General features: G+C 38.1%; 1 protein-coding gene across 11 annotated transcripts in view; it reads left to right on the top strand.

The window, feature by feature from the left end:
* The window catches only part of RBMS3 (RNA binding motif single stranded interacting protein 3), a 703,116-nt gene that overhangs the window by 205,180 nt on the left and 484,418 nt on the right, over nucleotides 1–13,518 (top strand). For 8 of the 11 annotated variants that reach the window (XM_031503883.3, XM_085573225.1, XM_085573227.1 and 5 more), the window contains one exon: nucleotides 8,318–8,491. The exons of the other annotated variants lie outside the window; for them this stretch is intronic. In XM_031503883.3, coding sequence (XP_031359743.1) covers nucleotides 8,318–8,491 — 174 coding nt within the window. The remainder of the gene's footprint in view (nucleotides 1–8,317; nucleotides 8,492–13,518) is intronic. 11 annotated transcript variants of the gene reach the window in all.

Here is a 13,518-nt window from a genome sequence, read left to right on the forward strand (position 1 = left end):
GTGTTAATGAAATAATAATTTTTCTACCCAAACGATCAAAAAATAATGAGGTTCACAAATATGTTAGCTGTCTGTAAAAAGTCCCAACTTGGCACATAGGTAAATGCTAAAATCAGTCATTAATCTGTAAAGCTCCTGAGTTTGTGTTGCAGTTAGTGTTACACAGAAAAATAAGATGTAGATATACGTTATTTGTTGACTTACAGCAGAATTTATAGAAGAGCCCTGTGTACTTGGAAATGTGATCCTAAGGAAATACATTTATAATAATTTTTTTTTCTATTTTTACATCACACTGTTTTGTTCTGTGGTTTACCAAGGGAATGCTCTAAATTCCAAATACTGCTGTGTATTTTGCAGAAAATTCCTTTAAGAGTGGCAACAAGCACATACGGGACAGGCATTCTTAGACCTTGTAAAAACGATTACTCTGGAGATCTGTCAGTGATATGTTTTGTATGTTATCAACACATATCTTTAATAACAGACTTTCTGATCTAGAGCAAATTCTTTGCCTCTGTGACTTATGTGCTTAACAGCTGCTGGTTGAAGAATATAATTTTCTCCAGTTACTCTGTACAGATGGGCTGTATATGCATTCATAGGAGTATTGCATTGAGTGGTTTATTTTATGTGGGTGGCTTCTTTAGAAATCAGAAGTATTCAGGTCATCTATGAAAGGGTCTTAGCCTGTGCTATCTTACCAGAGTTTACTAGAAACACTCAATTCATTCTCATCTTGGGTTAACACAGTGCTTTACAGCTTTAAATTGCAACCATGATGTTTTAAAAAAGGCTGGAGTAAATTTAACAAATGCCAGTGTGATTTATTTTCAGAAAATAATTACTTAATGACCTACCATTACAAGGTCATATTCAGTGTCCTTCTGAGGTTGTTATGATTTAAATTTATCACAATACATTGACTAAATAATATTCTGAACAGGAGAAACTTTGACATGGCCTTACTTGGAGTCAAGATATTCACTGTGTTTAAAAGTAAATCAAAGGTTTAAACTAGATCAAAAAGAATCCCATCTAGTAGAAAGACATTTTAATCCCAGTTTACTTTTTACAAAGAAGGTAACCAAATTAAACAAAAAAAAAATACATACATTTTGGAAAGTCACCTTTCATTTTCCTTTCTGTGGATGCAAGACATACAAGAGTGGTCCAGAAGCATGCATGTCCCCATTCCCTATGTTTTGGTACTACATGGGTAACAAAACCATTAAAGGCGTCTCTTATGCATACAAAATTCCTTTTCCTATTCTGGAGAAATTAGTTTGAACTACAGGAGCATTTCTTGAGACTCTTGGCCTTTGCATTGACTCTGCCTGCTGAGAACTGGTGGTGGTAGTGCTTCTGGAGAGGAGTGTGTGTGCAGGAGTTGACTGAAACCCAGTGGTCTCTTGTTTAGCGAATCATCAGGTAACAGCAACTTTTTTGGTGTGTCCCACACAGGTTGCCAAGAGGTTTTTAGGCTTTAATCTGGATTACCACTGGCCTATCCCCTATTAATAATTCTTTGCCTGTGGTGAGGTTGTTAAAATGGCAGAAAACCAGCCTCTTCATGGCCTCTTCCTTGAAGGCTGTGAAGGCCTTCATTTTTTCAGCTCTTCTTCTCACTCTCTTGTAACTACAAGAGTAATGTTTCATATTTTACCCAGGAAAAAAAATGCTCTTGGGATTCAAGTAACAGTTAAAAGTACAACATGAATTACAGTGTTGTCACTGGAAATGACAGCAATTCTAACCAGAAAGTGTGAAAGCCATATATATTTTGTTTTCAAGGCATAATAACTCTGGGGAAAATAATGAATGGCAAAATCTTTTTCTGGGCTACATTCCTTGAGTTATTTGAGACCTATCCTAAAAAGTCTCTCAATTTAACATCCGTACAGGGCCCCAGCTGTAAGTATTCCAGCTGTGCAGGCCTGTGTCCCTTTTACCTGGCTGGCAGGCAGCCTGCCTGCCAAGAGAGCATTCCTCTCTCACTTATTGGGAGGGGACAGATGGGCTGCAAATCCTGGCTTTTGGCATGATGTGGGGCAAGTGCTCAGTGCTTTTGGATCCACTGACTGAGCTGTAATCTTACATGTATGCCGAGGTATGAAATACAGCCTCATCATTTCTCTGTGGTTTCAGTGGAATGCTATTTCTTTCAGTTGATCCTGTTTTTCCAGGTAGAGCATATTGAGTTTCAATCCTATGTCTGGAAAAACAATGTTTCTCTCAAATTTGATCATGTCTCTAAAGTTGTTGTTTTTTTTTTTAAGTTATGAGACAAACTTGATAAACTTGAAATCTGCAATGGCCAAATATTAAAAACTCATTTCTTACTGAAACAGATGGAATCTGGTCCTAGACTGTAAAAGATTTGCAAGCTATGGTGAATGATTATGTTGGGCAAAGTAGCAGCACAAAATTCCTCTTTTCTGCCATTAAAAAAAAAACAACCCAAAACCAATCTGCAATATCTTCCATGTTTTGTTTTCATTACAACCCCAAAAGAAAAAAAAAATCTTCACTCTTCAGTTTCCCAAATCTTTAAGGTCTCTCAGGGGGATTTTGTGATGAACTAACTTCAGATTTAGTTTGCCAGTTTCATATTTTCTCTGAGCATAAAAAAACCCGCAGCATTTTAGCTCATGCAATAATGTTCCAAGGAAGCTATTTTCATTTCTTACTTTTACAGGTCATAGGAAAGCTTTGATTTCTAGTATGGGAACAGTAGTATTTTGTAAAGCATACAAACTTTTAGGAGTATAGGACTGTACTTTGCATCATGGCCTGATCCAAATACAAGCATAGAGTTCCTAGAAGCAGTACCTCCAGAATGGCACTTTCTCTCCTTGGCTTTTTCCATCTGCTGTAATCATTTCAGCATCCAAAATAGGGGAGGTCAAAATCCCTTGAAGGGATATGGGAAGAGGGTGGATACCCTTTCAATCACAATTCCTTTCAGAAAAAAAAAAACAAAACAGAAGATGCAGCTGAAGACAGAACCATTCTATAATGAAAATCCAGGGGATTGAGAACAGCTCAAATTGTGTGGGCTAAGAAAATGACATCATAGCTCTGTAAAATTGCTTTTAAAAGATGAGGAAATGGGAGGTTGAATTCAGATGTTTACACCTCTTTAATCCCACTTGTTTTCTGGTTTTGGTTTTGTTTTTTTTTAACGTCAATGTTAGTCAAGAGGTAGTGTGGAGAACAACATTTGGGCCTCTCCCTTCTTTTAGAGTGCCAAAGCCAATAACAATCATAGCATCTTGGAATGTTTGACAGAAAGGTGTCTGATAGATGTAGTAAATCTTGCATTTGACATGGTGTAGAAATTCAGAAGTTAGCACATAGTTTTCATGTTAGTTTACTGCATGATGACACTGTAATGCAAAAGAGTGGAGGGCATGGGTGTGATGATATGAAGCTGTGTCAGAACTATCAAGTTTGTTTAATGTCCTAGTCAAAGGGTGTGCTTTATTCACATATGAATAGAGAGGCTGCTCATTCTTACATCTACTATAAACTTCTTTAAAAGTTGGAAGTGTTGCACCAGTCAAAAATATTGCCACCTTAAATGTGCCCAGTGCTTTGATGACAAAAATTGTTCCATAAATACTATGTTCTCTTTTTTCCACTGTTAGACTTCACACATCAGCTATTACAAGAGCTAAGAACCAAAAGAAGTTAAGCTCAAGATGTACTAATAATACTAATAACACTTTCCACTTCAGTCATGCTTATGTCCAAAAATATTCAAATCTTTTACAAACACAAGGAAAAGATTACTCTAAATGTTTTAAAGTAAGATTATCCATACTTAGAAACCAAAGAAATTAAGACACAGAAAAAAAAAGTTACACTTTAAAATATGCTTAGACATTTAAATTTTACTGATCTCAATTTTACATTGCATTAGGCCTTTGGGGTATAAAGGTGCTGGACTAGCTTACTCAAGGAAAATAAAATTCTCCTCTTGCTTTATAATATTTCTTGTTTCTGGCAAGACAGAACAAGGAGGGAAAAAGTTTTTGGGTTTTTTTTTGACTGATTTTGGGTTTGGTGATGGATTTTGTTTGTTTTAATCTGATAATTCTCTGCAGAAGTTTTCTGACAAAAGGGGACTGGGTTGTCCCAGAAGTGGCAGTTGTGGTTTGCCATTGACAACCTAAGAGCTATAAATAAAACATTAGGATTATGGGGAGAGGTTATTCCTTTTCTTGATGGAATCAGTAGTTAAGAGGAAAGAGACACACTTCTAAATCCTGAGTACAAGCTCACGTGCCACAAGACCTGCCAGCTTGTGGTGAGCCAGACCCCCATCCAGAGGCTCATTTACTCCTCCTTCTCAGTAAAAAAGGGGTGGGCAATAAAGTGGAAAAGCTCATGGATCAAGATAAATACGGGGTGATCATTTAGCAAATAGCTTCACAGGGAAAACCAAACTCCACGTGGGAAAAATAACCTGATACCGGTTAAAATAAGTTGGCATAGTGAGAAGGAAGAAGAAATTATGACAATAACCAACCCTTCTTCCCTCTTTTTCCCAGGCTCAGTTTTACTCTTCTGTTCCTGAGCCTGCTTCCCATCCCTGCTGGCACAGGGAGGGGATGTTCTCCCTCTCCTGCTCCTCATGTTCATCCTCTGCTCTCGTGTAGGCCACAGTTCCTTCAGGACATCTCCACCTCCTCCAGCACGCGTTTCTGCACAGCTCCTGTCCCACACTTGCTCCAGGTGGGCTCCCCAGGGGCTAAGGGGAGCCTTCTCACCCTCCTCCCTCTCTGCCCCCGATGCTCACAGGCATGTTTCTCACTTTTTCCCTTACTCCCAGGCAGTGTTTTGTTCTTTTCATAATCCATTTTCCCAGAGGCAGGGCCCAGCTGTGCCCTGGCATGTGTGGGGGAGTGGCTGTGTATGGCAGGTACGGCCCCAGCCTCACCTGGCAGGGTTGCCCTGCCCTGCCAGCACCTGGGCACCTGGCCCCGGGCACCACTGCCCCCTTCCAGCTCTCCCAGTTGTTCCAGTGTTTTTCCCAGAGCTGCCTCTTCACTATGCTGAGAAGGCTGCAGAGGTATGCAGCATTTTGTTGAGCAGAGAAAATCAAACCATCAACTTTTGGAGTCCCTGGTTTCACATCCTTGCACCCTGACTGCCTGAGGGGACCCGGCTGTCCTGGGACTTTGTGGCTGGTGGTGCAGCAATCTCTATTTTCAGACAGACGAGCTGTATTTCTTCAAGATTTCAAAGCCAATTATCCTGTGTCTCCACTGATTTTTGCTTTGTTTTCCTATATGTTTTGGGTTTTTCCTGGAGGTGATCCAGCAGTAAGAGAGCAGCTTTTATAGGTTCAGACATGGTGGTCCCTGACCAGAGCTATTCAGAGCAGAGGGGTCTCTCACAGACAGCTCCCATGCATAGCTCCTGGCCACCCTGAGGGGTCTGTGGGATCTCATTTCTGTGCCTCTGCATTGTGGGGTAGGAGCAGGGTGGAGGAATAGAAACGGGGCAGAGGGGCTCAACTCTGTGCCTGGATTTGGCCCTGGGGCTAAACTGTGTCCCCAGCATGGGGACAGATCTGGGAGGGTGTTTTGTGTGGCACACAAACAAAAGCCAGGCAGCAGGCAGAAGGCTGTCCAGCAACTCAGGTAGGCTGGGTGAAAAACAGGCTTATTTTTTGCTCTTATTCTCTCAGAAGTGAACAGGGATCATGCACATCTATGTAGTGCCAGTAGCAGATCTCTCCTTACTGAAGTGGAGTTTGCTGCCATTGTGAAAATAATCAGTTAACAAGTATCGCAACTGACAATGCACCTTTACATCGCATCAGCCACAAATACCTTCCACTGGTCCATACAATGAAAACCCATCAGAAGTGATAGGAAGGAGCAAAGTTATTATTAGGATAGAATAGCTCAATGTTCACAGAATATTCAATGAGGGATCAACTTCTCAAGAGGAGTTAATAAGAAGCCATACTTGAATATCTGATGTTTATAGAGGGGAGAAATGTACACGGAAAAGTACATTAGGGCTAAAAACCTACTTGATGTGGCCGAAACAAAACCTAGCCTTCATCTCTTATGTAGAAGCAAGTCTACCAGGGCCCAGAAAGAAAGATATGTCTTTGAGGAGTGATCTGAAAGATAAGTAATATGTCAAAGGAAAGAAAATGCAGTTTCTGCTCTTTGGGGAAAGAGGGCAAAAGAGGAAAGGGAAAAAAAAAAAAAAAACCCACATTAAAACTCCTCAGTTGTTTTTTTTTTTTTTTGTATGTGTTTTTTTTCCTATTTTTTTTTTCCCTAGCTGTAGCTATAGCCTCTTTCCTTTGATTTGTCATGATTTAAATTCATACAAAAAGATTTATTTCAAATAAGCCCCTTTAACTATAGGGGCAGATATTTTTTTTCTCCTAAAGCCTTTTGTAAGAACAAAGTAACCACTTGTCACACACAGTGACTAATGAGAGTTTAGTGTAGGTTTTAGTGTTCATTCATACGCTTTGTGTTCAGCTAGTCGTAAGTTAAATCTTTAGAAATCACACCGCAGGAATCCTTCTCTTAGGAGTGGGGGCGGGAGGCGAATCTGTCGAGATATTGAGAGCTGGTGAGCGGAAACTGCTCTTTTCAGGCTTCCTAATCGGCGGCACAGGAAATAAACACATGCAGGAAATCGTTTGGCCTTTTCTTGAACTTAAAGTTTATACAGCAATTGATAACTGAGTCAAACTTTGTGTACTTAAACTTTTGAAAATTAAATTAAATGAAGAGGGCATGTTCAGCCCATGCCAGCATGGCCTGTAATTTCTGCAAGCAGCTGCTCTAAATACGCTATTAAAAATTGGAAAGACTACAGCATATATATTTTTACAGCTAGAATGTGTCCTTGAAACCTTTTTGTATGTCTTTTCTCTGCTCTCTTTTCCTTCCATTTCTCTAATTCTCTCTCAATGAAACTGAGCTGAAGCATTGAAAGCAAACTGAAAGTCATGTTTATGAAGCTGTTTTCCATGCTTCTACACCGGACTCTGCTCTTTCATCCTTTAGCTGACCTTCTCATTTATCTTGTAAGCACTTCAGGGTAAGAATGGTTTTGGGTCATATGAAACACCTTGTTTGATGGTGGCCCATATTGATATTTGGTTAATGCTACACATTTGTTGTATAAAAGTTGTCTTTGCAAGAAGGGTAAAAATAAATGAAGTGTCATTCTTGAGTATAGCTTTTGAAATTGATAGCATCAATTTGTTAACAGGGACATTTATAAGCATTTCTAAGAAATATTATTTGTGTTCATATTTCTCGAGCTTTCAGTGTATAAACAAGGTCACTGTAAATTTAATGCTCTAAAAAGGATAAGCTTAGTTTTATAATAACTACAATTAGCTGAGGTAAATTTGCATGGGAAATTTAGAACACCTTTGCCAATAAAAAGAAAGCAAGCAAAACCCAAATGAAGAGCAGAATATGGAATAAAAGGTACATTTGCATGTCTTTGAAGACCAACCTAAATACCTGCTAAAAATGCATCCACTCCTATGCATCTCCTACTCTTTTGAAAATTGATTATTTTTTGCTGTCCTAATAAACCACTCCTAACAGTGCAGATGTTTGTTAGGAATATTTTTCTTAAAATGAAGACTAGAAGCAGAATGCTACAATTAAAGTAAAATGAGACAAGAACTGAAAGAATGCATATGGCTTACATATCTGTAGTCCAGGTTACTTTCAGATTAAATAATTGAATTTTAAAAAATCAAGATTTTAGATTTTTTTTTCCTAAGTAATTAGAATGTCATGAAATTTTATAGTGTGCTTAGAAGGTTGTGTATTTGATACATAGCTTTGTGATGGCTCAGCTTTAGCTAGCCACTAGATGGGATTTCAAGTCTTCAAGAAATAGATTTAAACATTGGCCCCAAACTGCCATTTACTGTAAAATGACCATAGCTGATCAGTTGTTCAATAAATGTCAATATACTAAAAAGATATGGAGGTTTCTACAATTAATCTTGGGATTGTACCTTCTTCACATTTTCAGAACATCTCCTTACTTCTATCACTTATCGATTGTCTATTTGATTTATATCCCAGCCTGAAGTCTAACAGTCATCAGTCTAACAGTGACAGCTCTTTCACTGATATCTTTGATGGAATCCATTTTGTGCTTTCCTCAGCTCCTTACAGGAAACATTCAAGTTAGTTCCAGACCATGTGGCATTATATGTATGCACAGTGATGATTAATTATAGCTGCATTATTTGTATTCTACCCTAAAAGCTATTTTTACGTTGCATTTCTTTCTTTTTTGATAGTCCAGCTCCACAGTGAGAACGTACCAAAACAGTAAATCGAGAGTGACCATGAGCCCTGGCTTTAGCTCCCAGTGGAATAGCAGCCAACCTGCTTGGAATACATACACCTTTCCAAGAGCAAGCTTGCACTACCAGTCTCATGCTAGCTACACCTACTGTGCTGGACATCCTGCTGTAAGTAATGAAAACCTTTTCTGCAGTTACCTGAATGAGCTCTGTGATTCCCTGGGAGGTGGAGGCACTCAGGGGCTGATGGTTCAGCACCCTTCTGCAGCAGTCTTTTTGTCCTATGCCAGACAGAACAACTCACTTATACTAGCCCTAACTCTAAAAAAATATTAGAATGAGTCTTAGACATAAGCAAATGTGAAAGTTTTATGCCTCAGTAAAAATTCATTTATTTTTTTACATTTAGCATTCTTTCTCCTTGCATGAAATTATTGTTTTATGCCCGGGTTTTGGTGTCAGAAACATCGTCTGAAAAGCAGTATTACAGAGCGCCTCATTTCTGTTTCTGGTGAGCCTGTAATATGAATTATTCTTTCTATTTCAGACATTTTAAATTGTGTGGATTAGTCAGAGAAGGAGAGCATCTCTTCTCATAATTAGATCTGTTTAGACTCATTACTTTATCTTTTATGTGATCAGTGGTGAACATGCAATCTTGTTGCTAAGCAAAGACTACTGGTCTTCTATAAGTGCATGAACTGGTGGCCAAAAAGAATGGGGAAGGATAGCTCAGTGTTGTTGTGTGTTTTAATTGGACAGTCATGAAAAGGTCACAACTATAGGCTTGTGGTGAGTTTTGTTGTATTGGTGTTGTTGACTGCTTATAGCAGAGCCCTTTCATTCATGTAGTTTCTGGTTTTGAAAGACCCCAAGAGATTTAATGGGGGAAAATCTCATTAGTGTAAGCAATCTTCCTTTCTTTCCCACTCCACACTTTGTTGTTTTAATGTTTGGATTTGAACTTAGCTTTGGACAGTTGGTTATAGAACTTCTTAAAAGACATAGCATCTTAACCTCCTGCCATGTGCACGTAATGAAGTTTTGCCATCCTATAGTGAATTCCAGTAAGGAAATGGGAAAGTGCAGCTTTTGGTACAGAATGGAAATTGTGATATGCAGTCTTATTGCAAGATCATTGTGATTCAATTTAGGTTTGCTATCTTACCTGCAAACAGACTTCTGGCCAGAAGTTTGCGTTAGGAATTGTCTCAAATATTAACATGGTAATTGAAATAAAGGAGAGGAATAAATTTGTAAAATCTTTTTTTTTTTCTGGGATGATGAGTTCTCAGAATAAATGAAACATCTCTATAGATTCTTCTGTTTGCTCACTTCCATTATGGTGTCATTGAAAATGATAAAAACTGTAGTGAAGAAATATAAAGTATTTGACATCACAAAGGCACAGATATTTTCCTTGTTTAGAATGACGGCTCAAAAAGAGTCCCATGACAGCTTAATTTATCTTAAACTGTGGGTATTCAAATCATTAACTGCTTCTTAACTTTGATAATTTAGAATAAACACTATCCCCTCTGTGACTCAAGGTTTGACTCTGCTTAGCAAAAGAGCATACAAGAAGAATCCTGTACTTCCTGGAAGAGAGCTTAAAATTTGAATTGAAAAGTCAGTCTTTTCAAGCCACTTCCACAGTTCTTCTTTCCTTTGTTTAGACTAAAGTTGAGGGTAGCTCCACTAGAATAATATAGTAAAATATCTATAGGTTGTACATATGCAATCTCTACAATATTTGTTTCATTGAGCATCTTAATATGTAGTCACTGGAAATGATAGCTCAGTCTGGAAGTTGATTTATCTGATTGCTGAAAAGCAGAGATTTTAGAATGTGCAGAATTGCATAAAACTTTGTGCAAGATTGGTTGATTAGCCCTGCCCTCAGTGTCCCTGGGTTCAGACATTTGCAAAACTTGGCACATTTCTTGCTTCTGGCTCATCTGAGGAGCTGTTGCAGTGCTACTCAGCAGAGATTGGACAGATTTCTTAAGCTGGTGGTAAGAAGCTGTAACAGGTTAGCTGCCATTGCAGCACCTGCTACTGTGATCACACACTTTTTCCATACCTTCCCTACTTCTCTGTTCTCTGAGGGTGAGTCCATAAGCAGGTCTGGGGCAAGGCACACCAGGAAATTCAGCTCCTCCCTTCTGCAGCATCAAATAAATGTCAAGTTTCCAAGAAAAAAAACAAGCCTTAATATTTGGTTGGATATCTGTTTCATTGTATATTATGAAGTTAGAATTAGTCTAGTTCCTGTTTCTATTTGGGTTTGTTTAATCTGGGCTCAAACCAACTTTTTTATGGTAAATGACAATAATAAAAGCTGGATACAGAGGAGCTCCTTTATTTGTGAATCTTCCCAGTATTACATGCCCAACTGGGTATCTATTTTACTTCAGAGGATTTTATTTGCCCTCATCTGACACAGGTTCACCAGAACAAGTTGTAAGTTGTAGAGCTGTATGAAGCTGTTTCTGCAAAACCTCCTATGTGGAATATTTCTAAAGATCATTGCAGTTCTTTGACACTTTGGAGGCTAACAAACTTACAAGTGCTTTGCAAGTTCAAGGCAGACAAATGTCAGGGAGTTGGATCTACCCTTGGAGGACTTAAAGATATTAGTCGCTGAAGATAGCACCAAGAGAAAAGCCTTGGATTTCTCTACTGTTTGGAAAAAAAGCTGAAGGAGACAAAAAAAGATTAATTTTAATTGGGCCAAATATAAGTTAAAAAAATTCTCTAGTTATTTTTTTGTTTGTTTGTTTTTAATCTAAATGAAAGAAAATATATCTTACAAAGTGCAGTGTTAAGAGACCCTTATGACTCTGGCTGGTCCTGAGTATGTCAGAAACAAAGGTGATGTTTTTATTTTGTTTTATCAGAGAGCACCCTTGGCATCTCTTTTCCATAGTGCTCCAACCATTGATTAAAAACAGTCTTTCCACCCTAGGAAAGAAAAGAACAGGAAATTTGTTTAAACAGGGTCATTTTTCAGCTCTTGAATTATCTAAGAGAAAAACAGACTGCATATCAACCCAGTCAACAGTGCAATGCAGTTTTTGAACAAACAAGAAGGTGCTAATTTCTGACTGGGAAGCAGGATACCCTGCAGGATCTGTGTATACTAATATAAATGATAATGTGGTAGATGGTCCTTACATAGTAAATTATTTTTGATATTAGGGGCTTGAAATTCTTCTGGCATTCACACTCAGAGGCTTACAGCCAGAAAAATACAGCATGTCTTGCTCAAAATAGGAGAAGACACTTAGTCATGCTTTTCTCTTGAACTTTCTTCACACAGGAAGATAAAAAATAGACAAAGTAATTCTGATTATCCCCACTGGGCAAGATAGGAACCTTTGACTAATAGTGTCCTTTGAGCACTCTCACATCTACACAGGCTTCCTACCCATGCTTTTTTAAACATCTCAAAGACTCACTTAATTTCCCTTTCTCCACATTTTGCTGGAAGGATGAGAGAATTTCACAGATCTTCAGAAATCTTGTTCATTGAATTAACTCTAACAAATGAACTATTGAGACTGTTCTATTCTTTTAAAGAAATACATCTCTAAATGATAAAACAAACACAGATCTCATTAGCTTTGGAGTATTCCAGCTGAAATTGTATGGGAATCTTTTATGCCTTTCTTGGACATTCATGTAGCAGTCTCAGATACCTGCCATGCTCACCTTTGTAAAAGTCAGTCCTTACTTATGAAGGAATTTGGCTATGTGATACTCTCTGATGAAACAGACAGAACTGTTACAGAGTGTGTTTACAGGGTTTGAAACCTTTGTTATATGCCCATGGGATGGTGAATTTAGCTGTGTGTATTAATTTCTCTATGTGCATACATCTCTGTCGCATGCAAAATGTCTCTGAAATCCTTATCTAGATACCCAACCCAGTGTATGTAAGACTTTCAGCTAGAATCTATTCTGCACTCTAACAGGATTTGGTCATGGTCCACTAAATCAGTGACAGCCTTCAAAGCATGATTGGTTAAATCTGTAGAGTTATTATTTGGAGCTCTACACATAATGTTTACAAGCTGTTACATCTGAGATGTCATATATGGATCAGACAATCAGTTTGCTTAGCAGTCCCTATTCCAACAGTCTGTCCCCAGACTTCTTTCTGTGGCTTCTTTAAATGCGTGATTGCTTCTGAAATTATGCTGTTAGTTGGAATGTGAAAAGCAGAATTAAAAAGAAATGTGATGCAGAGCGCTATGAGACACTATTGGCATTCTTCCACTCAATTCTGCAAGCCCTTGTAGGATCTCAAATCTTTAATCTTAGAAACCTTAAGACCCAGTAGAAGGAGCTGTAGCTCCTTTTACACATTTCCACTGACAATCAGTCCTTGGATGGAAAAGCAGAAAGGGAGAAACACTGTCACTGTGGACAAGTCTAATGGAAGGGCTTACTCACTGTCAGCATGACTATGCAGAGTCCATCGGAAAAATTTCCAGTTCCAGGTAGGTAAGCCTCATTGCTGATGACAGAACTGCTGGACTGCAGCATTGCACAGCTGTAATGCTTTATGTAAACTGACTGTTTTGATCATTACCACACAAATTGGATTAACATCTGTAGTGAGCTCTCAGTGATTGACTGTTTAAAGAACTTATTTTGCATACATTTATAAAATTAGAAAACCTACCATTTTTATGGGATTAGGCAATACAATGTTTAGGAATCATCTGGGGGTGTGAGTTACAATTATCAATTTGTATGTATACATATATATAATGAATAATTTATTAGTTTTAAGTGTATATATACATTTTTGTATATCAAACACAGATCAAGCTTCTGGCTAAAATCTTTGCAGAATGATGTAGGAAGGTTCTCAGTGCAGGGCTGGAGTTGGTTGTCAATTTCTAGTTTTCTGATGTGATCCTCTTCTCTGAAATGTAATCCTAATTAGGGGACACATTTTTATAAGTGAAATATTCTACTCAAAGTTGGTTCTATAACACCAAAATAAGACTGACAGAAGCAATTTACTGATGCATACCAAATTCACACATCATACAAAATATGATGCAAAGGTAATGTTTTAAGAATCATCTTTCTTTAAATTCAGGAAGCATGCAATACATAGCACATGTATCCTATTCCAAAGAGACTTTTATTTATCTAGAAATACAAGTAGAAAAGATCAG

The sequence above is a fragment of the Lonchura striata genome, chromosome 2 (genome assembly GCF_050655825.1).
Source record: "Lonchura striata isolate lonStrDom1 chromosome 2, ASM5065582v1, whole genome shotgun sequence".
Classification (NCBI taxonomy): Eukaryota; Metazoa; Chordata; class Aves; order Passeriformes; family Estrildidae; genus Lonchura; species Lonchura striata.